Raw genomic sequence first — 26,238 nt, forward strand, 5'->3', positions numbered from 1 at the left:
AAGAATTTCAAGAAGTACAGTACTCGGTCACGTGTAGAAAAATTAACATACCTCCCCATAAATAAGTTCCCCATGAGCATATTGACCAGTTTTGCTCTTAATTGGTACTTTAAAACTGTCAGGGTAAGACAACAATCAACAGAGATTAAATATGCTAATTTAACACCATCTTTTACAGCGTTTTAAATGACTTTATTTGCCTTGTTGTATTTAGTGTTTTATATCTTTGCTTTAGTAAAAATAGTTGCAGTATATTTACGCTCAAAATCAAGCTTTTAAAAATGTGACTTATGTAGTGGAAATGAAGAACCTGAGTAAGATGTTATGACATACTTTTCTCTTCAGGCTAGTTATTATGTTATTTATTTATTTTTACTTTGCTCAGTAACTCCTTACACGCCCATAGTTTAATTAGATGTCGTTTCGGATTTGGAATGTTTACTATAAGACATTATTAATTGGAACCGTTAACTCTCACAGCCCGTTTCCTGTCGAACGGCGAGGCAGGTCGGACCGGAAAGTCTGTGCCGCTGTACTGTGTTGGAGGGATGGAGCTTTAGCTTACGGACAAAGAATAGGAGTGTTCTATATAGCTAACCATCATCGACTGGTCGTAAACGGAATAAATGTTGCATCATTTGTGAATTTACTGTAGCAAAATACGAATTGTGTAACATTCATCCTGGGCCATTCCGGGGACTGGTCACACGTAAAAAACAGGTATTTAGCTGTTCAGTCTGATGGCAATGTATAGTATATAGTCTGTGTATAGATTATATTCTATTCATGGCCCGATGTCCATTTTACTGTCGGATTCATCGGACCATGCAGGTTTTGGTGATTTGTTGTGTGCATTTTGGTCTATAGGTTATCAGATGTTGGTGGAGTACATTTGCAAAATGCAATGACTAGACACTTCAGTTAAATCGAATGTGAGCACGTTTCTGGTGGTAATTGACATGAGTTTTAAAGCCAGTTCTTGTGATGGGATTAACTAACCAGACCTGGATGACAGCACCCTTATGCACCCGAAGAATGTTTGATTGTTTTTATTATTTTTTCGTGGGTTTGTTTCCTGTATTACTTCGTATCGCTCATACGTAGAGATGGTGCCTCGGACCTGGCGTGATACGGCAGCACGTCGGGGGTTATTACAGTGTGTGTTTCACATTGCACGCTCCGCTTACACTGAGAAGGAAGCCTTGCGCATCAGTCTACGTTTCTCCCAAAGTAGCCGATTCTCAGGACAGTCACACCATTGCACATGTCAAGTGTCTCTGCGGCGGGCATTATACCGTTATTTCCACCTTGCCCAGTTTAACCTTTACTGGAATGGATATAAACTACCTTACGGAAAGACCGATGCGTTAAAAGACTGGTGGTTTGCAGCCCTGTTTGGAGCTGAATGTTACTGTGCTGTAACTGGGGTAAAGGTCGCCCGGACCGATGGACGGAATCCGGGTGGATAAGACAAGCGCAAGGTGTAATGTTTCACGCATCATTAAAAAGTTTGGTCAGTCATTTAGATCTGTCGATTGATGAATTCGATCAGGTTTCAGGAAATCCTCTTTGATTTGATCGTATTTTCGGTTGGCTTGATGAATTAGTACTGCTTCGGGCGCATATGTTTACTGTGCACAATAAAAGCCGTCAGTGCCTGTCTGTGGGTTTCTTAACGTAAAATAAGGGTTTTGCACTGTGAGATTCCAGGTTGTCGCATGAAATGACCGTTTAGCTGGGCCAAGAATATTTGTGTATTTTATCTGTATGTGGGAAAGTTGCTTGGATCGTGTTGGCGATAAGTTTTAGCAATTCAAAGCAGCGAGTCAAAATCATTGTTTCCACTAAGGGAACACTGTACGGTTTGGTGACATTTACATTCCTATTGTGGCAATAGAATTTTAATTTTTAAAAATAATAGTTAACATTTTGAATATTGTACATAATAATAGATTTTTAATTAAGTTACTGGTTTCATGTGCCCACTACTGCGCTTTATGGGGTGCCCCGCTCCGTGAAACCTGCTGATGCTCTGTGAGGCTTCGCATCTCGGCAGGTCCACACGGTGTCCTCGGCGCTTGGCAGTCCGCAGCCTGACAGAGCTGGGCTTGTGACCAAGAAGTGCTCTGGACACTTAACATGGACTGTTTCAGTTAAGAAATGGTTAAAAAAGAGGTGTATCTTGTCGGTAGCGCTGGAATTAAGTTTGTGTATATAGTGTAATGTGATATGTTTAGAGAGATTTAGTGATGGGACATTATTGTGTGTTTTGTGACTGGCCTCTGGGTTGAGGTTTAGATGGAAACCTGCTCCTTCCATAATCCTCTTAACAACCCTGACTTCCCAGTCTCCTGTTCAAATCCTCCCCCCTCCTCCTCCCACAGGCCAGCTGTCCCATTTGTGTACCTTATTCGATGTGACAGCATGTATCATTTTGCTTATTCTGTGTCTAAATGCAGTGCTTTTCAGCATGGGTGCACTGAGTTAATCTGGTCAGTTTAATGGTCAAAACTGGCAGTTGATGGCAGATTATAACATTCTGGGAAAAGCTGATAAAGAGCTGAACTTGTGACTATAAAATCTGGATGTTTATACACTAGCTGGGGTACCGTGCTCCATGGGTACCCCTTTAGAAGTCTTACTATGAGTCTAGAAGCAAATACATGTTTTTTGAAGTAGAAATGCTTGGTCTATTTTTATCGGTTATGAGAAGGGAAGTGATACATCTCATAGTTTGCTTTGCAGGCTTTTAGCAAAAATGAGATGCAAGCTCTTTGCAAACTAAGTAAGTTGGAGCAGAGTGCCCTGCCCCCCCCCCCCCCCCCTCCCCTCCCCCCTCCCCGGGAGGGCAGAGAGACAGCCCCTGGCATCAGTAATGCGCCTCGTCTAGCAGTTACCAGGGCTCTGAACCATCCGCTGTGTTGCTGATTCTCGCAGCCGCTTCTGACTACATTCTGCCTAGAGGCTCAGTCACAAGCTGCACTGCAAGCCGCACTTTGTGCTTGAACCTCGGCACCTTGTGGGCCACAGGAGCTGAAAGCAGTGAGGCACTCGGATGGACGCAGAGACCATCGTGCTGTGGCTTTGTGTCTGTTTCGGTGGCACTCGAGGTCTTATACTCTCTCACCGGCTCTGCCTCAGGCCTCCGCATGGTTAAGCCCATGCTGGTTGTGAAATCGTGAACTGCCGTTTGAACAGAAAAGTGCAGCTTGTACAAAATAAATGGAGGTTCATAATTGTGAAATACATTCAAGGAATTAGAATTTATTTGTTGACGCACCACAACGAAATGTGTTCTCTGCATTTATCCCATATGTCACAGCTAATTCAGCACCCAGGGAGCAGTACCTTGCTGGTCAGGGATTCGAACCTGCAATTTTTCAATTACAAGTGCACTTCCCTAACCGTTAAGCCACCACAGCTTAACTCTTTGCAAAGGAAGGGTGGCAGACCAGTATGAAAGGATCAGTGCTGATCTTTCAAAGTGAATTTCAAAGTGAATGAGTAACAAAAAGGTTAAAAACCGAATTGGTGAAAGGTCAAAGCTCAAACGTGCCTTTTTCTTAACCTGTGTCAATCCAGCGACTTTTTTTTAGAGCTGCCCAAACCAGCTACACAAAGGCAGCACATTACAGGCTACGCATGCAGGTGAAACACTTCGATTTCAAGTGGATCAGTATTGGCAGTATCATAAGCAGCGGTGGTCATCATGATGGCAAAAAATGCAATATTTAAACAAGTATGTGCCCCTTAAGGAGAGAAACCTCTTTTTTTAGCGGCCTTCCTATGTTTTTCAGCCAATTTTATGATTGTGCTCAGCTTTGCTCCTGTTTTGTGGAGCTCAGGTTGAGTCCAGGAAATGAAGCATCTCTTTGTTGCTTCATAAGATGCTTATGACACACTTTGCCCCAGGGAAGGGATATCAGGGCTGCATGTTTCAGTTTACAGAGCTTGCACCGTGGTAAAGAGGTGGAGCAGTAAACTGAATGATGCTGTATCACCCTTGATTGAAGAGTTTATACTAAATTATTAATATAAACCTAATGAAGAATTTAGCTATATAAACAAGTAAAAACTGCAGGTCGTTTTGGATAGAAGGGTCATCTGAGTGACCTAAATGTAGTTTAAAATTAGTGAACGTCTTTGAGCTGGAGTACATATTTGTAATGAGGCTAAGGTGTCTCATTCAGTAGAGAAACACAACATGACCGCCTTTGTAGCAGAAAACAGCAAGACGTCTTCTGTTAGGCTGGTGCTGTGTCACTTATCTGTGCTCAAGACTATGTGCCCAATGACTTTATTTTTTTTGGAAGATACTATGTAAATGTCACTTTCACATGAGACCTGATGAGGAACTATGAATAAATACCTATATGTGTTTGTCAGGGCTCTGACATGTTTGTGCCTGTTCTGCTTGGTGGAATGTAATGTTATTACACACACAAGTTTCAGATGGTTTTAGTGTTGATCAGGAGCTGTTTTCGGTATTTTGCTGTGAGGCATGGCCCAGCCTACCTGACAGAGTGACACACACCATCTCAGATACTCAAGGGGAAAGATCAAGAGCCCTATTTTGAAGTGATGGGGGGTGTTTTAGTCAACCTCTGGCAGCCAGCATTGATTTACACCCCTCCCCAGTGAGGTTTAATGGAATTACTGTGGATGGAATGGCTGGTCTGGAACAACAGGTCTTATATTGTTTAGAACAGTTGAATTAAACACCACAAGGCAGAAAACACTAAACTCTATTAATTTGCCATATTTATTCATGCAATTCATGGGTATTGTGTTCTGTGGGTGTGTCTGTCCAGTATAGGGTCACATTGAGCCTGTGCCAGGAAGCACAGATGATGTCATCAGATACTCACCTCTCACACATCAAAGGCAGTTTCACAGATGCCTAATTCCACTCAGAGACGGGGAGAACCTGCAAACTCCACCCCTACAGAGCCATTAGTCTGGCTCAGGAATAAAGTCCTTGTTCAGTGATGGACACCAGAGGCGCATGATCCATGTTGGTTAGAGGCATCTGTCTGTAGCTGGTCTCCCCTCCTCTCCAGAGATCTCAGTGCTGTGCCAGGCTGCACAGCTAGAAGCTAAATGGAAGCCTTGTATTATAAGACCACTTTTTTCTTGAGGAATGACTGTGTGCCATGCCGTTGTTATTCAAGGTTAAATGCTCTTCAGTGTTTCTCCGCCTTTTATCCTGTTGGGGTCCGTATGTAGCGGGCAGAACCAGTCAGCATGGCGTGCTAGCTGAGTTTCATGACATTGCATACTGCCCCCCCAGGCCCCCACCTACCACCATATTGATGGAAATGGGATCTGACTTATCCAGGGTGCCGGTGGCTAGCCAATAAGCACTAATCTGATTTGTTTGGGATTACGCCTGAGGACAACGCTCAAGAAAGTTCTCATGGGCAGTCTTGCTATTTGTTGCCTCGTCGTTGTTATTGGAATGAGGTTACTGGTTCTCTTCTGCATCTCTGCTTGCTCTTTCTTCCCATTGGCTTTTTGAGGAACCCACTGAAGAGTTGTGGCTGGTGCCAGTGTCACCTGCTATCTTCTTGCTTAGTCCTGTGGGTGGCACAAGCTGGCGAAACGCTGAGTGCCCAGTTTCCCCCCAAGCGTAACCTTCACGTCATCCTAATCCCAGCCTGGGATTTGTGTGCTTCACCTGTTGGTGGATGTCAGCACATCCTTCCACCACTTAATTGCAGAAATAGACTCTAGCCGTTGCTGGTTTCTGTGTCTGAAGTCTTAGCCCAGCCAGGTACAGTCGCCATGTTGAACCAGGGTGCCGTGATGATCTTCACGGGAATCTGTGGGGCGCTGGTGGTCATGGCACTGGCTTACTACATCTATTGGTAAGTTTTCCTCTGGTACTGCTGGGAAGTGGCATAGTTTGGTAAGTTGTGTAGGGGTTCCTTTTGATCTGATCTATATGCTTGATGGCTCAGTGATGTGAACCTTGGCTCCAGCCTTGGCTCCAGCCTTGGCTCTGATTGCATGATTTGCACCTGCATCTTGACGGCAGGAATTTATCATCATACTAGGTTAAAACAACCAGTTTGTCCCAAAGATTCTTTAAGGAGAAAGTTTAAGAGGTCAGTACTAGGGGCCCCAAATTCAGCCATATGTGTTATTTCAGTGTGTGGTTTCCATGGCTACATTGTTGCTATGGTTGCAGGCTCACAGTGAGGTCCGTATGAGCACGTGTTCCAGCTACTGCCTAAATATCACTGTGCATAGACGGAGGAAAGTGAGAGTGCGGGAGGCACGGAGGAGGTGCTGTGAGGTACCGACTCTCATGGTGGGTGAGGGGTCTCCCTGTATCCCAGGCTGCTGGCCAGTGGAACCCAGAGAGCCTCTCATCAGTAATGCTTCCCGCTGAAGTTAACGTTCCATTCATTGGTGCTTCTTGGTGCAGATTGTGAAATCTCAGTGTGAACTTTAGCACACATTTCAAGGAGGGGAACTCTTTTTATCCAGATTTTGGCCCATGACCCTATTCCACTACATATGCAGAGTTTTGTTCAGAGGCTGTGGTGCCTGAAAGACATCCCTTTTCAGCAATGACTGTGTGCGTATGAGGCCCAGCCTGTGTCCTGCTTTTAAAGCCTGGGCGCTGCTGACTGCCACAGCTGTGTTTGGGAGAAGTTAGAAAGACTTCCCTGACAAGGATAGTTTGTTCCTTAAGCATAAATCAGTATTTAAATGTCAATTAAGTGATATTGACTCTGGGATACACTCTTTCTTGAAGGAACCATTAATGAATATTAATTATTAACGACTCATGAATATTAAAGTTTGCTAATTAACATGGTTTCTCTTGTGCTAGAGCTGGATATCTCAGGAAGTGGCAGATGATTACATTAGTGAGCTGCCCTTTGACCCGACACCCTGTGTGTGTGACTGTGGCAGAGTCTGTGGTGATGACACAGGGTGACCTTTGGCCTGCATGGTCACACCCAGAGCTCTAACCTTATCGCCCTGATGCCTGTCGCAGGATAGCTGCCCTGTCTGGGTATGGCACACAACTTACATTTAAAGGGAAATAGCACCCTTTGAGCAAACTTCTCTGTCAATGGTTTGGTTTTATTTATTGTAAGTGTAGCTTTAAAAATGCAAAATAATAAGCTGAATGAGTGTGTGTGTGTGTGTGTGTGTATGTATGTGTATATATATATATATATATATATATATATATATATATATATATATATATATATATATATATATATAGTGCTTTTCAAGACACTCAATTCTATTAATTTTATTGTGGTGAACTATAGTATCAAAATCGTACTTTTTCTTTTGCAATCCAAATATTTTTCTCTTCCCATTTTAATAGTTTTGCATCCCCGATTTACATCTTTGCTAACCTGCTGATCATTTTCGCTGCAGAATGTTTCGGTACAATCACACTGATCAGTCAGGGAGCCCTCGGGTCAACTTTCAGAAATCATGCAGAATTTTTGAATCTGCAGTCATAGAAAAAACACTACTGGTCCTTAGGGTGAAGGCTTTGCCCCATATCGTCTCTTAAAATTAAGTAGAAGAGAGAATCTGTCATGTTGTTGCCATGGTGATTGACAAACTTAAGTAGTGTCTGAAATTGCATACTTGTTTGCTATGTAGGAGGGAAAATATATTATACAATGTGAGCAGCATGTCCTAATCCTCAGTATGGATGAGACAGTAGGCGAACGATACCTGGATGACATAATGCATTCTGCAAAAATCTGAAGTGTGCCACCAGTGAACACTGTGCTATCCCATAAGGCCACTGGAGCCACAACCAGAGATGGCAAACATCACATGCTCAGAAATTTTTGTCAAGATGGTGGAGGAAATTTCTGTACAAATCTAAGTAAAAAAACAATACCCTGTTACATAAAGTGGCTTTTTAACTTTCACCGTAGGTCAAACTACACCATTAGTAACCATCTGGGTCGCGTAATATGTAAGATGGTGACAACAGTGTGTCCAAATGCATGCATACTGATCTCATACTTAGGTACAGTATGTACTGCGTTAACAGTTGAGTAGTAGGCTTCTGATGAAATTCAGTACCTACTGTGTAAGTGTGCGATTTTGGACACACCCATAGCAATGTGTTTGTTGAAGACTAGTTCTGGTGGCCTGTGATCTTCTGTCAGGTCTGTCAGAGTGTTTTGACCAGCTGAGACAGAAGTGTGTGTGGAAGAGATTAACATCAGCTCCCTGCTGGGCGGGGTAACACTGGGCTTTGCTGTTGTTTTTGCTTTGTCTGGCTTTTCCCATCTCTCGGGGGCAGGTGTTCCCCAGGTCACCATTTTTATTCCGCTCCCATGCTGTAGGCTTCAGGCTCCCTGCCAGGCGTCCGCTGGGGCAGAATGGCTCCCGGGCATTGGCTGCTTTACTTGTACACCAAACAGGGGCTGCACCCTCGTAACCCTGGAAGTGAGTGTATGTGTGTGGGGATATGAGTGGGTGGGAGGGGCGTTGGTGGGTTCCAGGGGCCCAACTGTGTCAGCAGGAATTAGGTGACCTTCACACATGCTCACACTGAGGCCTGAGGCTGCCTTTGCCCTACAGTCCTGATCTCTCTCTTTCTCTCTCTCTCTCTCTCTCTCTCTCTCTCTCTCTATCTCTTTGTCTGTCTCTCTCTTTCTCCCCTGATATCCTTCATGTCTCCTTTCTCACATGGTGTATTTCTCTGTTTTTTTTTTTCCCTCAACACCATGTATGTGACATTTCTTGGGCCTTGTTTTAACTGCCATTAACCTCTTACACTACAGCCTACTGAACTCCCTGCCCTTGGCTATACACTGGGCTGCCTGTTATTTCTGCTCTTGGATATACTCCAGAATCCTTGTTTTCCTTGCACTCTGGACTCCCAGTTCTCTGTGCTCTTGGCTATACTATGGAGTTTTTTTCCATGCTCTTGGCTACTCTGGCCTCCTTGTCTTCCTGTTGTCTATAGTGTGGTTTTCTGATCATTTGGCAGGGGGACAGGCTGGGGATTTAAGTGATGCAACCCATCCATCCATCATCTACCGCTTGTCCGGGGTTCGAGTCGCGGGGGTAGCAGCTTCAGTAGAGGCACCCAGACCTCCCTCTCCCCAGCTAACCCCACCAGCTCCTCGGGGGGGACACCGAGGCGTTCCCAGGCCAGCCGAGAGATATAATCCCTCCAGCGAGTCCTGGGCCTGCCCCGGGGCCTCCTCCCTGTAGGACATGCACGGAAAACCTCTCCGGGTAGCCGCCCAGGAGGCATCCGCACCAGATGTCCAAACCACCTCAACTGGCTCCTTTCGACGTGAAGAAAGGAGCGGTTCTACTCTGAGGCCCTCCCGGATATCCGAACTTCTCACCCTATCCCTAAGGGAGAGCCCAGACACCCTGCGGAGAAACCTCATTTCGGCCGCTTGTATTCGCGATCTCGTTCTTTCAGTCATTACCCATAGCTCATGACCATAGGTGAGGGTAGGGACAAAGATGGACCAATAGATCGAGAGCTTGGCTTTTTGGCTCAGTTCTTTCTTAGCCACGACGCAACCAAAACACTAAAAATGCCAAAAAAAACCTTGTATTTTATTTGACTACTTGTGGTTTAAGGTTAGGTCTGGGTAGGGGTTAAGGTTGTCATTGTTGGGATTAGGGTTTTGCCCATAGATATTAATGGATGATTCCCACAAAGTTATGAGCACAGGGGCCTGTACTACAAAGCAGGGTTACTGGCTTATCGGGGTAACTTGTCAGATTTAAGGTAGTCTCGGCAAAATGTAAGTGAACGAATATGAAGTCTAAATAAGCCAGTAACCCCGATAAGCCAGTAACCCCGCTTTGTAGTACAGGCCACAGGTCTGTATGTGTGTGTTTGTGTTTGTGTTGGGTGCTGTCTTCCATTATCTGACTGTTCAGTTTCATATTGTAATAGTGACTGGGTCTCTCTTCCCTAACTTGTCTTTCAGTATTTTGGTTTTCCTCATAGGGGACACTGCTGTTGTACCCTAATGTACTAAGGCTTAAACTGCAATGCTATATCTGCCTCTTAACACTGACTTGAGCATGAAGAGCACATCTGTATGCATAAGCGTGGGTGTGTCCATCCCGGTCATGTGCTGGGCTCCCATCCAATTGGGAAGGGCGATTGCGACAGCATATGGGGTGACTGCTCTGTGGGAGGTCTGACTCGATGCCCTGGCACGTTTCCCTTGAGGCACGCGTAAGCTGACTCCCCTCCCAGCGGTCACCTACATGGCATGGGGCTGTGAACTCTGACCCACAGCATATGCTGTGTGATGTGATAACAGAGCTCCTCGACATGAAGCGTCCCTCATGTCGGATCCATACTTTGTGCAGTTCTGATCTTAAGCGGACGTTGTGGTGAGTGGTCCTGCAGTGCTGCCCGTCAGACATCCTGATGCTTGCCTCTTTCTCACAGGTACCTTGCTAGAGTCTTGTGGTGGTGGGGTGGCAGATTGGCAGCAGTTTGATGGCCTATATGTGTGCATATGCCAGGTTACCTTGAATGTGTTTTAGCAAAATGTGTGCGTGTCTGTGTCTGCTTCTGTGTGTGTGTGTGTGCCTCTCTCTCTGTCTGTCTCTCTTTCTCTTTGTCTGTGTGTGCTTCTATGAGTATGTGTATCTACCAACTGTCTGAAGTCCTAAAGTGCAGTTCAGATATCTCACAGCTGAATGGAAAAAGCGGTTGAGCTGTATCACATTTTAAGCTGGGAAACTTGTAAGATCTTTATCGCATCAGTAACGAGCTGGAAGTTCTGTCTCTGGGGCTTTACTGTCACCTTAAAACAAAGCTTCTCAATACTTTTCAGAACAGAAAAATGGAAGTTATGGGCGAATCAGAATTTGGAAATATCTTCGACAAGATCAGAGTCTCACCCTGGGGAGGGAGATGGGGGTGTGAACGTGGTGCAGATAGCATGCATGTCCTCTCCGCACCGCGCTCTTGTTTCCTGTGACTCCTTTTTCATTGAACTGCTTCCACGGGATTCCTGTATTCACTTCCACTGAGTTGCCCTCTCTTCGGAAAGGGGAAGTTTACAGGGGTAGGGGTAGGTTTAGTTTAGGGTTAGGGTTAGGTTAAGCTGCTGTTTTGGCCCCGGGGCCAGGGGTGCCAGGATGGTTTGGGGGGGCTTGGCTGCGTGTCCCTTGCCGTTTGGGGGCTGAGTGTGTCTCATAAAGCTACGTGCAGGCATGTGCCTCCCTCTGCCTTTCTCCCATGACCTTAGAGAAGGAATGTGTGTGTGTGTGTGTGTGTGTGTGTGTGTGTGTGTGTGTGTGTGTGTGTGTGCCATCATCAGACACCGTCATGCCATTGTGGTTGAAGCTCCTCCTATCTGAGACCCTTCACAGTGATGTTTGGTTATGAGTGTCCCTGCTCTTGTTTTCTCTTTGGCTGTATGGGGCCTAGTAGATAATCACTGGCCTCAGTTTGACATACCAACCTCGTAGTTGCTGTTATTCACTTCCCTCACAGTTGACCTTTGCCTAAATGATCTTTTTAAAGAGAGGTTCTGGTAATATATGCGATGGATTTAACATTTGAAGGATTTCAACCCACTTTCCCGCCTTTTCTTCACGCTTCAATCTCTCATCTCATTCCTTAAAACTCGCAGTCTGTGTTGCTTTAAATGGGCTGTAGTGCTTTGTTGCTGTGATAATTTAGCAGATCTGTATTGCTGATCTATGTGGTAATGGCGCCTCTCCATCTCTCTCCAGGTCTGTTGTTCTGAGTGAGGGACCCTGTAAAAGAGGCCTGTGAAGGAAATCTGCCGCGGTGAGTGAGCAGCATGAGCCACAACGGCAGACAAGAGTCCTGTGTCCAAGTAGTTTGCAGGATTACATCTCACCTGATACACAGTGCTCACATAAAGTCTTGGGAAGCTTGCTTAATTCTGTCAAAATGTTACAAATTTATTGGTTTCAATTTCCCAAACAAGTAATGTTTATTACTTCTGTACATATCTTGTGCACAGATATTTTGTTTTTATTGTGTCATAATTTTTTTTTGTCTGACTTATTCAGTTCTGTTCTGGCAATTTTGCTATTAATTGCAATTGTAGTCAGTGGCTCTCAAAGGGATACCAAACACAATGTTTGGTGTTTTATGTTACTGCGAAGGTGTTACTAATAAAAAGCACCCAGTAAGGCTGCTTGTCAATTAACTTTTAAACTCAGAACAGATCTTTAAGAACTATAATGTGAGTTCCAATTTATTACTACTGGAAATTAATGTTTTACTTACTACTTACTTACTTATTGTTTCTAATGTGATAAATATTTTATGTAATGAATAACATACAGTGGTACCTCAGAACTCGAATTTAATCTGTTAAGAACTCCGGATCGAATCCTAAAAAGTTCGAGTTGTGATCGAATTCTCCCCATAAGAAATAATGGAAAAATTACACCTAAATATGTTTTTTTTTAAACATTTAAACACAAAATGAACCGGACAAAACAAGAAGAGCATATACTGTACTGAACACATCTAAACACATATATCAAAACAGTAATTTGTAAAGTAAGAAAATAAATGTATCCAAACAATGTGTCCTGCCCTGATCGTCCGCTCCTTCCGTGTGCCACGCCCCCTCGTTAACCCCGTGTGGAATCCCCGTGTGATCAGCTGTTTCTGGTTGTTGTCATTAGTCCTCTGTATTTCGTCCGCGTTTCAGTTTGTTTCCCCAGTCTGGTCATTGTATTGTCCGTCTGCGTTTTGCCTGCCTTTCCTGTAATTAAACCCCGTATTCCCTGATACCCTGACGTCTGCGCCTTTGTCTCCGTTCCGTCCCCGCTCAGCACGACAATATTATTATAATTAAATGTATTAATGGTTTATCATTAATATTAAAATAACGAATAAGAAATCTTTATTTAAAAATTTATTTTATTATATAATAATAATTACTAAAAACTGTCTATCATTGTCTAAATGTATCTTTACTGTCTAAATATGTGTATTCAGCTAGTGTAAACATGAACGATGCTATCACAGCTAATGCGAGGCTGAGACTGAAGCGTTACCCTTTGTTTCCGCTGAGAGATGTGCCGCGTGACTCATTTCCCCGTGTGTACAAGTTATCTTAGGTCGGCGTTCACGGTTTGACTTCTGAGATTCAGATCGAGCTCTAGGTAATTTTTTTTTTTTAACTGGTTGGTTCGACTTTTAAGAAACTTGAGTTCTAATGAGTTCGAGAACTGAGGTAACACTGTAATTACTTTTGTTATAAAACCAATAAATTTGCAATGTTTTTACAAAAATAAGCAAGCATTCCAAGACTTTCTGTGAACACTGTTGATGCATGTTACATCTCTGAACATATAGCTGTCAGCTGATGTTTGTTAAAAATCAGGACATCAGCATCGGTCGGATGTGTCTGTCATGGCCACTTATATTTAGACTTTAGTTAACATATGAATGTATGGATACTTTCTGCAGCGAATAAAAATAATCATTCACCACTTAGAAGCTCACTACAGTCTCCCGATTTGGCTCTACTTCACTGACGTCTCACTGCCTGCATTATATGACGTAGCTGCTATACACATTTACAGGATCTTAAGAAGTAGCGTCACCCACTTCAGTTTCACTGCAGATTCGTGGAGCTCAAAGGTTAGTATTTATCAGTATCGGTAATAGACAAAAACATATCTGTTAACTGTATGGGCCAAAATGTACACATCAGAGCACCACTGCCAGCTGAGTAGCGCTGGGAGTCCAGTGACCTGTCTGGCGTATAAATGGGTCGGATTGCTGGTCACATAAGCCGCTTCGAATGAAAGCGTGACTGGAGTGAGAGCGCAGTGTGGTTTGTGCAGAGCTACTTTGTCTGCCTCAGTACCTGCAGTATTGCTTATCTTTCTTGTGAAATTTTAAAACAAAAATGTGGAGGATCCCCAAAAAGGCTAGTTAGAGTGTCAAATTCGTGCAGGAGAGACAGGATGCGTCAGGCTGGATGCCCGGCCCGAGACATTTGGTCTGAGACGCCCGGCCCAAAACGTTTGGTCTGAGATGCCCGGCCCGAGGCGTTTGGTCTGGGACGCCCAGCCTGAGATGTTTGGTCTGAGGCGCCCTGCCCAAGATGTTTGGTCTGAGCCACCCAGCCGACATGCCCAGCCTGAGATGTTTGGTCTGAGGCGCTCAGCCTCGCCTCTGTGTTGGTGTCCTTTTCAGGCCGAGTACCAAGCTGGTGCTACAATAAAGGACTGTGGTGTAGGTTTCACATTCGTCATCAGTGGGTTTTTGTCCACAGTGATGTACGAGTGTGGAAACCTTGGGGTCAGAGCGCAGGGTCCTCTGGCGTCCCTGTAGCAGGCTGGGTTAACAGCCTTGCTCAAGGGTTCAGTAGTGATAAGATCACTCTGCCAGCCTTGGGATTCAAACCCACGACCTTTCTGGTCATGGGCATAGACCCCTACGCCCCCAAGTCACACACCACCCCCTGTGGCTGCAGTTGCCGGTTAAGTTCCCTTTTTTAGCATTTTTTTGTATGTGTATATAAAATTTATTAATAATAACCTATGATTACAGCTGAGAACAAAAACACCAGATAATGAAGTTTTAAGTTCTGGTGATTAAATTTCATGGAAAGACAAAAGCTTTATTGTACGACAGGTCTGGCCAGCAGTGGACGTTTGTGAGGAGCTTGATCCTCTCTTTGTGGCTGCCTGACAGTTTTGGCTGCGACACAGAAACTGTAAGATAACCGTTGGAAACCCTGGCTGACTTTGTAAAGCTTGATCCTGTGATGTTTCCACACCGGTTTTATTGACATGTCTGCCAGCAGTCTGTGCGGTTTAGTTGAGTGTCCATGGCCTGAATTTCTCTTACACGCTGATCACTACTATTTAGGCAATGTTGTCTTTTCCTGTATTGCCCTCTGACTGGAAGAAATTAATAGGGTTTTTTGATGGGCAGCAGGCATCAGGGACTTTGACCTCGCTATGTGTAGGCATGTCCTTGCTGATGTAGTATCCTGCAATATAGGTGATATATAGATGGCACCGAAGGGTCCCCTTGATGAAGGTGCTTGTCGGTAAGCGTAGCATATTATAATGAGATCTCTGTAGAAAAGGGGGCTCAGAATGGTCTGTCTGTTAAAAGGGTACTTTGAAGGGTTCCACTCTATATCTGGATGTGATACATTTCTGTGTTCCTTCTGTCAGACCAGTAGGTGGAGCTGCCATATATGTCAGACAATGTCAGTGGAGATAAATCCATGTTAGCTTCATGCTTCCATTGTCCCGCAGGTGTATCGCAGCACGAGGGGCTAGGCACACACTTCTGCCTCTCGCCATGGGTCTGATCTCCTACCTGAAGACGCAGTTCATCCTGCAGCTGCTCATCAGCTTCGTGTTCGTGGTGAGCGGCCTCATAATCAACTTCATCCAGCTGTGCACGTGCGTCCTGTGGCCCTTCAACAGGCAGCTTTACCGCCGCATCAACTGCAGGCTGGCCTATTCCCTCTGGAGCCGTGAGTCAGCCCTCAAACCATGTGTATGTCATGTGACTTGTGATGGTGACCTATGTTCACCAGCTCTCCATCTCCGCCGTGCCCTAGAACTGGTGATGCTGCTGGAGTGGTGGTCCTGTACGGACTGCACACTCTACACTGACAAGGCCACCATGGACAAACTGGGAAAGGAGCATGTCATCATCATCCTCAATCACAACTTTGAGATCGACTTCCTGTGTGGCTGGACTATGTGTGAACGCTTCGGGGTTCTGGGCGTGAGTGTCTGTGCAGCAGTACATCAGAACGTGGCATTATATTGGTATTTTTGCTTCCGGTCTTGTGATATTCTCTCTTTTCTCATCAGAGCTCCAAAGTTCTGGCCAAACACGAGCTTCTGAAGGTCCCTTTGATTGGCTGGACCTGGTACTTCCTGGAGATAGTGTTCTGCAAGAGAAAATGGGAAGAGGACAGAAATACCGTTTTCAGTGGGCTGGAGAGACTTCGAGATTACCCAGAGTTCATGTGGGTAAGTTAGAGGTAACATGCACACTCCTGTCATTGCATAGAAACAAGTGAGAATCTGCAAGCTCATGAAGGACATCTATGTGCTCTTGGGGTTATTATAGATATGATATGTACTGTAAAGCCTGTTAAGGTACTTCATAAACACACTGGGCATACAAACCCGGCTCATTCTGTGGCTCCAGGTCCAGAGGAACTCTAGGTTATCTCCTCTTGGTCTCCCTCACCATGGCTCTCGGAGGCATTGTGTCTTCCAATGCCGTTCACCAACGGTGGCCATTTGGGACACAGTAGGCAGATTAGAATGGCTGCATTTAGTGTGGAGTGTCCACTGTGCACAAATCCAGGCCAGCTGTCAATGTGCCTTTGAACACTGTTCCAAATGCCTGCATGGCACCTCCCATAAGGCTAGGTTGTAGGTTAGAGGTCAAAGGTTAATCTGTGTCATGAGGTCATATGGCATCCAGATATAGACAAAACCTGGAGATTATCTATTGAGCCAACATGCAAAACTAAAATAATTCCTAGGGGACCTGCTCTTTCATGACCATGATTCATAGGGCCAACACTGGGGCAGATATGACAGGGCAAATATGCAGCTTCTTTGCTAGGAAAAATGAAATCCTGTTTAAAAACCATGAAGAGGGTTGAGTATTTCAGTGGTAACGTAAGATGGTGGTTGTTTGATGACTTCCTACAGTTCTTGCTCTACTGTGAGGGAACTCGCTTCACAGAGAAGAAGCACCAGATCAGCATGCAGGTGGCGGAGAGCAAAGGCCTGCCCAAGCTCAAGTACCACCTCTTACCTAGAACCAAGGGCTTCACCACCACGCTGCAGTGCCTCAAGGGGACAGGTGGGGGCGCCGGGGAAAGCCTCTTAGATATTTCAGATACAGGCACAGTGTGACTTCTCCCGCCTCTGCCAGCTCCCTGGCTCTTCAGTTAGCCAGTGCACAAAGCACTTGTTTGTTCCTGGGGTGAAGCTGCATAACATCGTGTGACCAGCTGAGCAAAACTAACGCGAAAGAGACTGTTGTAGAAATGAGAGGAGGCCCAGCTGGTGTCCTCTGCCAGTCTCGGCTCGACACACGAAGGCCTTTTACTCTGTAAGCACATGATGAAGGAGCATGCATATGTCTGTCAGTCTTATAGTGCATTGGATTTGGTAGTTCGCTAATTTTATTTGGCTGATTTAAGAAGAAAATCATCTAGTCAGATTAACCTTGTGAAGAAGGCTAAGATTTCTGCAGCATGCCTATAAAATGCAGATTAGCTGTTGGGACCTACTTTGTTATTGCTGATGGTCTAGCAGATCATGACCCTGCGCGGAGGGTTGACTTCACAAAGAACAAGCAATAGGTTTACTGTGAAATTCCAGTGGGGCATCCTGTCCTTGGATCTGACCACCAGGTCCATTATGTCACCTCTTGGTAGGTAACAGGAGCGCCCCCCCCCCCCCCCCAGTACCCACTGTAGATCAGCCTGGTTATGATGCTGCCGCGAGATTGTGTGCCCCCTCCAGCCTCCCCTCTCAGCTCACTCCAACTTTCTCCTGGTCCCCAGTGTCTGCAGTTTATGATGTCACACTCAACTTCAAGGATAAGAAGAACCCAACGCTACTGGGCATCATAAATGGGGAGCAGTACAAGGCAGACATGAGTCTCAGGTGCTGCCTACTTCTCTGCCAACAGACCAACCTCAACTGCTATTATTATTAACAGTGGTTTATAACACAGCATGGTGAATTCTCAAATCTGATTGGTTGGATGGGTATTGATTAATTTTCCGTTACCGCACACATTGTACCAGCCAGCGAATCACAGTAGTAAATCAAATTCAAAGAAATTGCTACAGATCACATAGACAACAAACTGCTTCAGGTTGAGGACCAAGACCTGTCCTCATTAACCGTTACTTAATATTACTATGGAAGGTTTCAGTCATGAGATAGGATTGAGGAGCCAATCACTAAATGTATGGAGGGTGTTTTGTGACAATATTCAATAAAGATGTCATTTATAATTATAATTTAAGCTGTCATTTATATGATTATTTGGTCATTTATGTTGCTGTTTCAATAATTATTTAAATTACTATTTAAATGATACCAGCAACCATTAAAATTGTCAAAGTCACCCATCAAACTCAGTGACCTTTTTAAATGTAAAAAGAATAGATGAAAGTCTTTACATATGCTCACTGAAGTGTGATCATATGATGATATGATCAAGTCATAGCTGTGCAGTGCTATGGTCCCTATTCTGTGTGACTGCTGACTCCTTGTGGCCAGAGTGTACTATTGCACACAATACCCACTCCTCTGTTCAGACCCTGTCCTCTGTCCCCACAGGCGGTTCCCTGTGGAGGAGATTCCAGAGGATGAGCAGGAATGTTCAACCTGGCTTCACACATTGTACCAGGAAAAGGTCACATTCTCCCCCCTTTCTTCATTATTCATAGGCTTAATGTCTCATACACCCACACCAGAGATGCGCGGATCAGCTAAAATGTCACTCGAATCTGCGGCTTTAAACAAATCATCCACCCGCCCGCACCTATAATTTTCTCTGATATAGATATCCGCACCCGCTTCGTTTTTAACAGCAGATTCAGTGACTTTAGAGCTAATCTGCGCATCTCTGATAGTAAAACAATACTATCTTTACTGCTTTAAATGAACATTTATTCATAAAACAAATTTTGTCTTTGGCCAGATTAACCAACATTTTCTCAATAAAATAAACAAGGCCTACTCCATTCAGACTTTAATGGGAATATCACCGTTTCTGTCGCTGCAACACATAAACACACAATGACTGGATAACGGCAAATTTATTAGCCCTATCTATTCAAATAATACAGAATATTATGCTTCCAAACAGATTAAAAAAAACTAGAGAGAACAATTAAGAACTTTTTTCCCCAAAAAAAACTCGTAGGCACTTATACAGGCGATAGGCACTTCGCTAAACCGCTCCCACACAGCACTTTTCTTTCCTTCCTTTTGTTTTGTTTTTAATTCTCCCTTTTTTAGTCTCTCTCGGAGCTGTTTCGCCTCCATTTCTGCTTTAAGAAATGGACCCCCCTCCTCCCGGCAAGCACGTATTTTTTTAAAACGAGAGCGCAAATTAGCGACTGTCTGCCTGATGAAAAATGCATTTAAAACATGTTCGTATTTTAGAGAATGTAGTTGATATTTGCATCATTAATGATTTATCTCATCCACCCGCAATTAATTAAAATGTATTTTTTTATTACCCGACCCACCCAACCTGCGGATTATCCGCAGCGCCCGCGGATATAACCGCCATCCGCGCATCTCTAACCCACACATTTTCCACATTTGCTGTGCAGAATTAGAGGAAATGAATGTAATGTCCTTGATCAGTCTGGGCTGTTTAATGGTATTTTCTGGAGGCACAAGTGATCTTATAAAATATAAAGACCCGTTATTCTCATAGTCATTTGTGTATTTATGTGTTCTTTTGTACAGCTGGGTATTTTATTACAGTAATTAAGGTTATGAATCTTCCTCAAGAGTCTACTAGCAGGGCTGCTGCTGGGTTTATGGCAACAAAATCACAGTTTGTCTCCTCTAGCCTGTGATTCCTGCACTCCACCATTATCTCCTTATCATGTCATGTTTTTTCTTTCTCTCATCCTTTCTCCTAGGATGCACTACAGGAGCAGTATATAAAAGAAGGCATTTTTCCCGGCTCCTCATTCAAACCCTCACGTCGGCCCTGGACGCTGCTCAACTTCCTGTTCTGGGCCACTCTTTTGCTCTCACCCCTCATCAACTTCGCCTATGGAGTGGCGGTCAGCGGCTCGCCCCTTCTCATCATCGGCTTCGTCCTCTTCATCATCATAGGTTGGCACTACTTTGTCCTTTCGGTGCAGTTTTGGCATGGGCTGTTTGGCCCCCAGCATGACCATGCACACGTTGCACTGTGACCTCACAGTCATCACTATGACATCATACCCACTATGAACAAAATGACCTCCTGTAATAACCCTCAGGCTTAGGATTGGTTATGACGTTACTGTAAATACAGCTGCAACCTTAGGAAGCTGTTACCAGGATGCTGTCCTTCCTGTGGCGTTAAAATATTGATCAAATCAGAATGGTGTCATTTCAGCCTCTTCTAGATGGTCTGCTATGGATCGTTGTCATTGTGTCTCCAGTTATCCTGTCCACTCATGCCACCACGACAGTCTCTCTCTGTTAAAATTCAGTACAGTTGCCCCCTCAGATTTGACATTCTCAGTCTTGGTTATTTGCAAGTAGTCCATGAACAATTAAATGAGAATATTTTGGAGCTGAAAGGTGGCAGAAACTTGCAGAAGATGCAAAAGTGAAAAATATATAGACAATTCTGAAAATGATTTGGATCACATAAAATGATATATAAATGTCAGTGTTATTTAATAAATGTTAGACTAAGTACATACTATGTCTTTGATATTAAAAGTTATTTTTGGTCTAAAAATAAATATGTAACTGTGCTCTACGTAGCCGCGCATCTTTGCAACCAGGTTCACTTGCGTGTTGCTGTCTTTGTGACCGTGGAATTACTGGAGTTTCTCCCAGTAACTTATAAACTTTTCAGTTCCGGTAATTTTGCATATTAAATTATGGGTCCGAAACGTAGTGCTCACAATGCTTCTGAACGTTTTCCTGAGAGGAAGAGGACTGTAAAGGCAAATGGGTTAGATATGCTTTGTAGTGGAAAGTCTGCAAGTGTGATACTGTTTGTTTAGAAATTGGTAATAAACAGAGCTGGAAAGTTCAGGTCCAGAAAGTACAAATCCAGGCCAAGATTTTGTTTCAACCAACCAGTTCAATATAAGGAGTCAAAGTTACAGAGTACTCAACTGATTGGTTGAAACAAAACCTTGGTCTGGATTTGTACTTTCTGGAGCTGAACTGTCCTCCTCTAACAATAAATAGAATTTGTACGTTATCTGTCAGGCTAGAAGATTGTTATGGGTTGAGATTAGGGGTGCCCAAGTATTATTCTTGAATTTTCACATTTGTGGGATCTCCTGCTCCAAACCCTCACAAATGTGAAGGGGATGACTGTACTTTGCTGCACCACCAAAATGTCCTGGTGGTCAAGTTAATATGTGACCTAACAAACAACCTGGCTGTCACATAAATTGCCAAACATCTCAGATCACTTAATAGGTCTGCTGGATTATGGATTAACCAGATTATTAGGCGATATTCCACCTACCGTATCCTTGTAAACAAAATCAAAATTCAGGTAATTCTTAATCCAGCCGACAACTGAACCACATAAAATGTAGCTGCTGTAGTAATTTTAACCTGCTTTCCTAGCTGACATCTTGTTTGCTAATAATGAAATTGTGTAGTTAATGTAAAAGTAACTATTTCATGGCTGCAGAATCGTACTCATTGTTGAAATTGATTACAATGCTACAGTGCAGTTGAATGAGCTCTATCACAAACGAACACAATGGCTGCCAGAACTATGTCTAGACTTTTAATATGAAGTACATTCCATTTAATTTATATTTAGTCTCCAGAAGGACAGCTGTGAGTAGAGGAGGCCCTGGATGCTGCTGTTGTGTCTAATGAAACGTCTTTGTCTGTTTGTCTGTCTGTCTCCCCTACCAGCCTCCATAGCAGTGCGGCGTCTCATTGGGGTCACCGAGGTCAAGAAAACAGGTTCTAGCTACGGCAACCAAGAGGCAAAGAAGGAGAACTAGAGGCACGCGGTCGCCATGCCGTGACCATGCGGTCTCTGCATGGTCACAGCCCCTTTTTTATTCTCTTTAAGGGCATGGAAGCACGCTTGGGTTGGGGTTGGGGGTTAATAGTGATTACACATAATTCAGAGTAGTAATAATTATGATCTGCAATGACTTTCTGCAAGCCTGATCCTGTGTGGTTCCATCCACACCAGACATGCCACTGAACTGGCAGACGGACACTGAGGGCGGAGGGGGGTGGGTCTGGCCCCCCCTCCCTGGAGTCACTACCTCCTGGTTCTGTCATCTGTTCACTGACAGAGGGAATGACTCCTCCTGTCCCCACCTGTACCTTCACCACTGGCCAGACAGGACTCAGATTCAGAGTCACAGCTGCTTTTCCCTCCATTATTTTGAACTTTTTTTTGCTCTTTTAAAAATAATTATTGTTGTTTTTGGGGTGGGTTATGGGGAGATGCACGTCTTTGGCCTGCTGCTTAATAGCCTCCTGCGGAGACCCAGCACTCCAGGTTGCTTCCTCATCCTGCTGAGATTCTCCTCTTCCTCTGCTGCGACATGTTCCAGAGTAGGCAGCAATGCTGGTCTGTTTTCTGTGTTTCAAAATGGTGGTCATGGCAGATCTGCACATATCATTAACAGAGTGAGGTCACCTCACCACTCTTGAATATTAATAAACTGTTTGCATAGTTGCGATATTCTGACATCCTATAATAGTCCTGCTTAACAGCATGCCATTGGGGGCTTTTATTTCTGTGGCCTGTTTGTGTATGCTCAGCTTTCTAGCAATTTGATTGTTCTCCTCCTTCCCCCCCCTCTCTATGACATACCCATGAATGCATATATTGTGTTATCTGGCCACCAGCTGTCTCCCATTGCTCATTTCTTTGACTAACAGCTGTTTTCCCCAATGAGGCGAGACAAAAACAGGTGGAAAAGGTGCCTCAGTCCTGAAATCTGACACCCATCCCTATGACTGTGTTAAAGGAATTCCCTAAAAACATGTAGCTGAAGGCAAGAGCGCCCTCTAGAGCCTGGGCTCATGTTGGAGACAGAGGGTGGGACAGTATATGAATGTGACACCCCTAGCAAATCAATGTAGCGACCACTGATTTTGAATTTTTTTGCTCCCTCCCTATCCCATGCCAAGCATGCTAGCAGCTGTGGCATCATGGGTATTGATACCAGGTGGGCACTTGTGCTATAGTGCCAGTAGGCTTTCACACAGACCTGTCAGTGTCAACTTTCTGCCAGAGGTGTCGCTCTCTACCTCGTTTGCAGCAAAAACATCAGGGAACCAGGGGGACTACAGTATCTGGAAATTCTCTTTGCCTCCTGTATTGTGTATCAACAGCCTTTACACACAGGAACCTGCGTTCTGTGTCACAGTGAAATTTTCCTTCAAATTCCATAATGGCTTTTCCACACTTTCCAGTTTGACTCCTTTTCTCTTTGAGCCATTCCTGTTTCCTCCTCTGTGTTGCTGAAAGTGATCAAAATGAAGAGTAGATCATAGTCAGATGCAATAGATGGAGAGAGAAAATATGGCTCTATCTCCTCCTCTTCTTCTCCCACGTGCTCATGAGAGACTCCAGAGCCTGTACTCTGTTTTAGGAGAAGTTTTTGCTACTGTTCTGGAAAACGACACTCCTAGTGAAGGAACCACAAGGCCGTCAGAGTTAGGAGACCCCGTTCCATTGCTTAATGTATAAAGATTCTCGTCAAAATTATTTTGTTGTAGCAATAATAGTGTCTGCCTTCTCTTGGTTCAGTTACCCCCCCCCCCCCAGTCCCCCCCCCCCCCGTTAGTCACTGGATAATAGCTGAAAATTGTACATAATCATGCACCACTAACAGGCAGCTTACAACAAAAAAGCCTTCGTTAATAATTTTATTTGCATTCATTCATTGATTTACTTTTTTCATTGTCTCCAGTAATTCAGTTAATTTTTGGTGAATGACTTTTGTGACATGGCTGGAGCTCCCATCCACTTTGCTTCTATTTGTGTTTACTGTAAAATGGGGTAATTTAGTGGCAGGGGTACTGCTATAAAATGAAGCGTTTAAACAAATGTTCAGCACAGGAGTCAGTCACACTGCATAACGGTGAAGAGTCCACTGAAAAACACCTGTCTCTTTTCACCTTTGACCATTTATCACCCGTCATGCCAATGAACCAGTATCTCAGTAGAGCTGTGATGTGGAAGGAACCATGAGACGCAATGTCTTTGGCTGGGGGGAAGATGGAGGGTGATGATCTGTTCATTGTTTTCTGTTGAGTTTGATTGCCAGTGAGCAGGTTCTGTGTGATTAACACTTTCTAGAGGAAAGATCTGTGCAAGCCTGGGCTTGGAGTATATGCATGTGCGGCAGCCACTGTAACTCCGCACGAGTAGCTGCCTGTGAGATGGCAGCGGTATGCCAAAGAGGCTCGCAGATTCCTGCACTCAGAAAGGATTTTAAAAGTTTAATTTGATACGTTTCTTCCTAAAGCTGTGTTAAGCTGTGGATCTGTTCTCTAAAAGGCTGGAGAGATCTTGGGGGGGGGGGGGGGGCTTGTCTCTTCAAACTGACCTACCTGCATGTTCAAAACTGTGGCTATCTTCAGCCCTCTCTGTATTTAATGTGATACTAAATGAGCAAACTTTCATGTTAGCATTGTACTGAAATGAGAAGGGCAAGGTTCAGCCTAAAAGTCCCACCGTTACTCCTCCCTCAGGTATCTGAACAGCCTTCCGTTGACATTTGTCCTGATGAGTAACCTGGATGAAGCAGAGAGAGATGTAAGCGTTACCTGTGTTATACTAGAAGTTTTTACTGAAAACTTACTTTAACCACATAGAATTTTTTGTTATATATATATATTCTTTTGAAACTATAAATAAACTATTATAGAGAACAAACTTTCATATTTTAGTAACTGACATAACTGTATTTGTTTATTAAATTCAGAACATTAAAGAGTAAATGACCAAATCGACTGACACTTTACGTCAGACAAAATGTCATGCGTTAATCTTATGTTGCTGGTCAGTTATTTTGAGTGCACCTCCTTGGCAAAAGGATTCTTTAAAAAATGAAACGATTTGAGATCTAGAATATCTTCGTATGATTGGTGAGAGGAATTTAGGATGGTGGACCAATTAGGGCCATCTGGCTACAGTGTCAGGTCCAGAGTTCTGTGCGGAAACCAGAAGTGACTAGCAGGCTTCCTCCGGCATAGTGGTCACATGTTATTGAGGTGACACTCACTTTCCCTGAGTGACCCCACACCCACCTTCCCAGCAACCAGGAGCCCGCCCCCCAGCAAGTTTTTTTGGGGTGGGAGGCGCCAACAAGAAGTCTCATCAAATTAATGCAAAGCGGCTTGAAGTCAAAATAGAAAACAATTTTGTCACTTGTCAAAGGGAAGAAGAGGATACAGCCCTCTATGAAAAATCAATGGGACTTACGCATACACTTAATGCAGTTAAAACGGTTTGATTTCAGTTAGACTTTTAATGAATCTATAAACTCGTATCTTCCTATGTGAAGAGTAAAAAATTATGCCTGATGTACAAATGTAACCAATTATATTTTGGCTGCCTGGGTGGTATTCTTATTTTTTGTTATTATTTTTGCATGATTTGCGGTAATGTGTGATAACATTCAGGGATTTGCTTCCTAAGTGGCTGCACAACAGGTTCATCTGCGCCATGGGACACGACTTACATTGTACGTTTTACCCCAAATGAATTAAATAAAACGACTTCCTAGACTAACGCAAACAGAGCTGCTTTCTTCCCTTATGAATTTCAAGTTTCCGGACTGAAAAGAAGGTTGTCGGTATTCATTAAGACCATAACACATTTACGCTGAGATTTTTGTTCTTACTCAATTAGGCAACGATTATAACATCATATTGTGCATTGATTATACAGTTGATTTGGTCCGACAGTGGAAAACTATTTCAAGATATCGTATCGTAAATATATAGTCAATCACATGGAACTGCAAGAACGGAACGAATTTTTTTGAGGTGCAAATCATAGAAGAATAATCTTCAGCATTACATTAACTTAAAAAAAGCTCTAAGCATTAGTTGTGATATATTTTTAAAAACGCTTCGGTGTGTATGCGCAACAGAAGCCCACTAAACTACGGCTTTATTGCCTTAAGGCAGGGGTAAGCAATTTTACCCTGAAAGGGCAGTTGTGTGTGAGGGTTTTTGCTGCAACTCCCTAATTAAATGACTAATTAGACGACTGATTGGCTGAAGAGTCCTCAGACCATGGTTTGCACAGCTGACCTACAGGTTATCCCAAAAACCTGCATAGGCACTGGCCCTTTGAGGATAGGACTGTCTACCCCTGTCTTAAGGCTAGGAAGACATACAGCAAAAATGTTAGTTACTATATACCATTATCGACTTCCCCTCTACTGTTATATTCTTATGCTTAAGTAAGTAAATTTGAGTAACATTACCCTATCCTTTCCAGTTGCCTAATATTCCGATTTCTATCAATTTTGCTCC

General features: G+C 43.9%; 1 protein-coding gene across 8 annotated transcripts; it reads left to right on the forward strand.

Annotated features, from left to right (window-relative positions):
* Nucleotides 1-498: 498 nt before the first annotated feature.
* Nucleotides 499-25,486, forward strand: agpat3 (1-acylglycerol-3-phosphate O-acyltransferase 3). 8 transcript variants are annotated; one of them, XM_023792930.2, is made up of 11 exons: nt 499-720; nt 11,731-11,788; nt 13,570-13,627; nt 15,265-15,488; nt 15,576-15,745; nt 15,835-15,996; nt 16,693-16,846; nt 17,556-17,658; nt 18,343-18,418; nt 19,665-19,863; nt 21,634-25,486. In XM_023792930.2, exons 4-11 carry the CDS (start codon nt 15,311-15,313, stop codon nt 21,723-21,725), a joined length of 1,134 nt encoding a protein of 377 aa, XP_023648698.2. In that variant the 5' UTR covers nt 499-720; nt 11,731-11,788; nt 13,570-13,627; nt 15,265-15,310; the 3' UTR covers nt 21,726-25,486. The 8 variants fall into 8 exon arrangements, with proteins under 8 accessions (XP_023648698.2, XP_023648697.2, XP_072556353.1 ...); XM_072700251.1 differs by lacking the exon at nt 499-720 and adding an exon at nt 10,079-10,374; XM_072700250.1 differs by lacking the exon at nt 499-720 and adding an exon at nt 10,290-10,432.
* The last annotated feature ends 752 nt before the right edge of the window (nt 25,487-26,238 follow it).

This window comes from Paramormyrops kingsleyae, chromosome 16 (assembly GCF_048594095.1).
Source record: "Paramormyrops kingsleyae isolate MSU_618 chromosome 16, PKINGS_0.4, whole genome shotgun sequence".
Classification (NCBI taxonomy): Eukaryota; Metazoa; Chordata; class Actinopteri; order Osteoglossiformes; family Mormyridae; genus Paramormyrops; species Paramormyrops kingsleyae.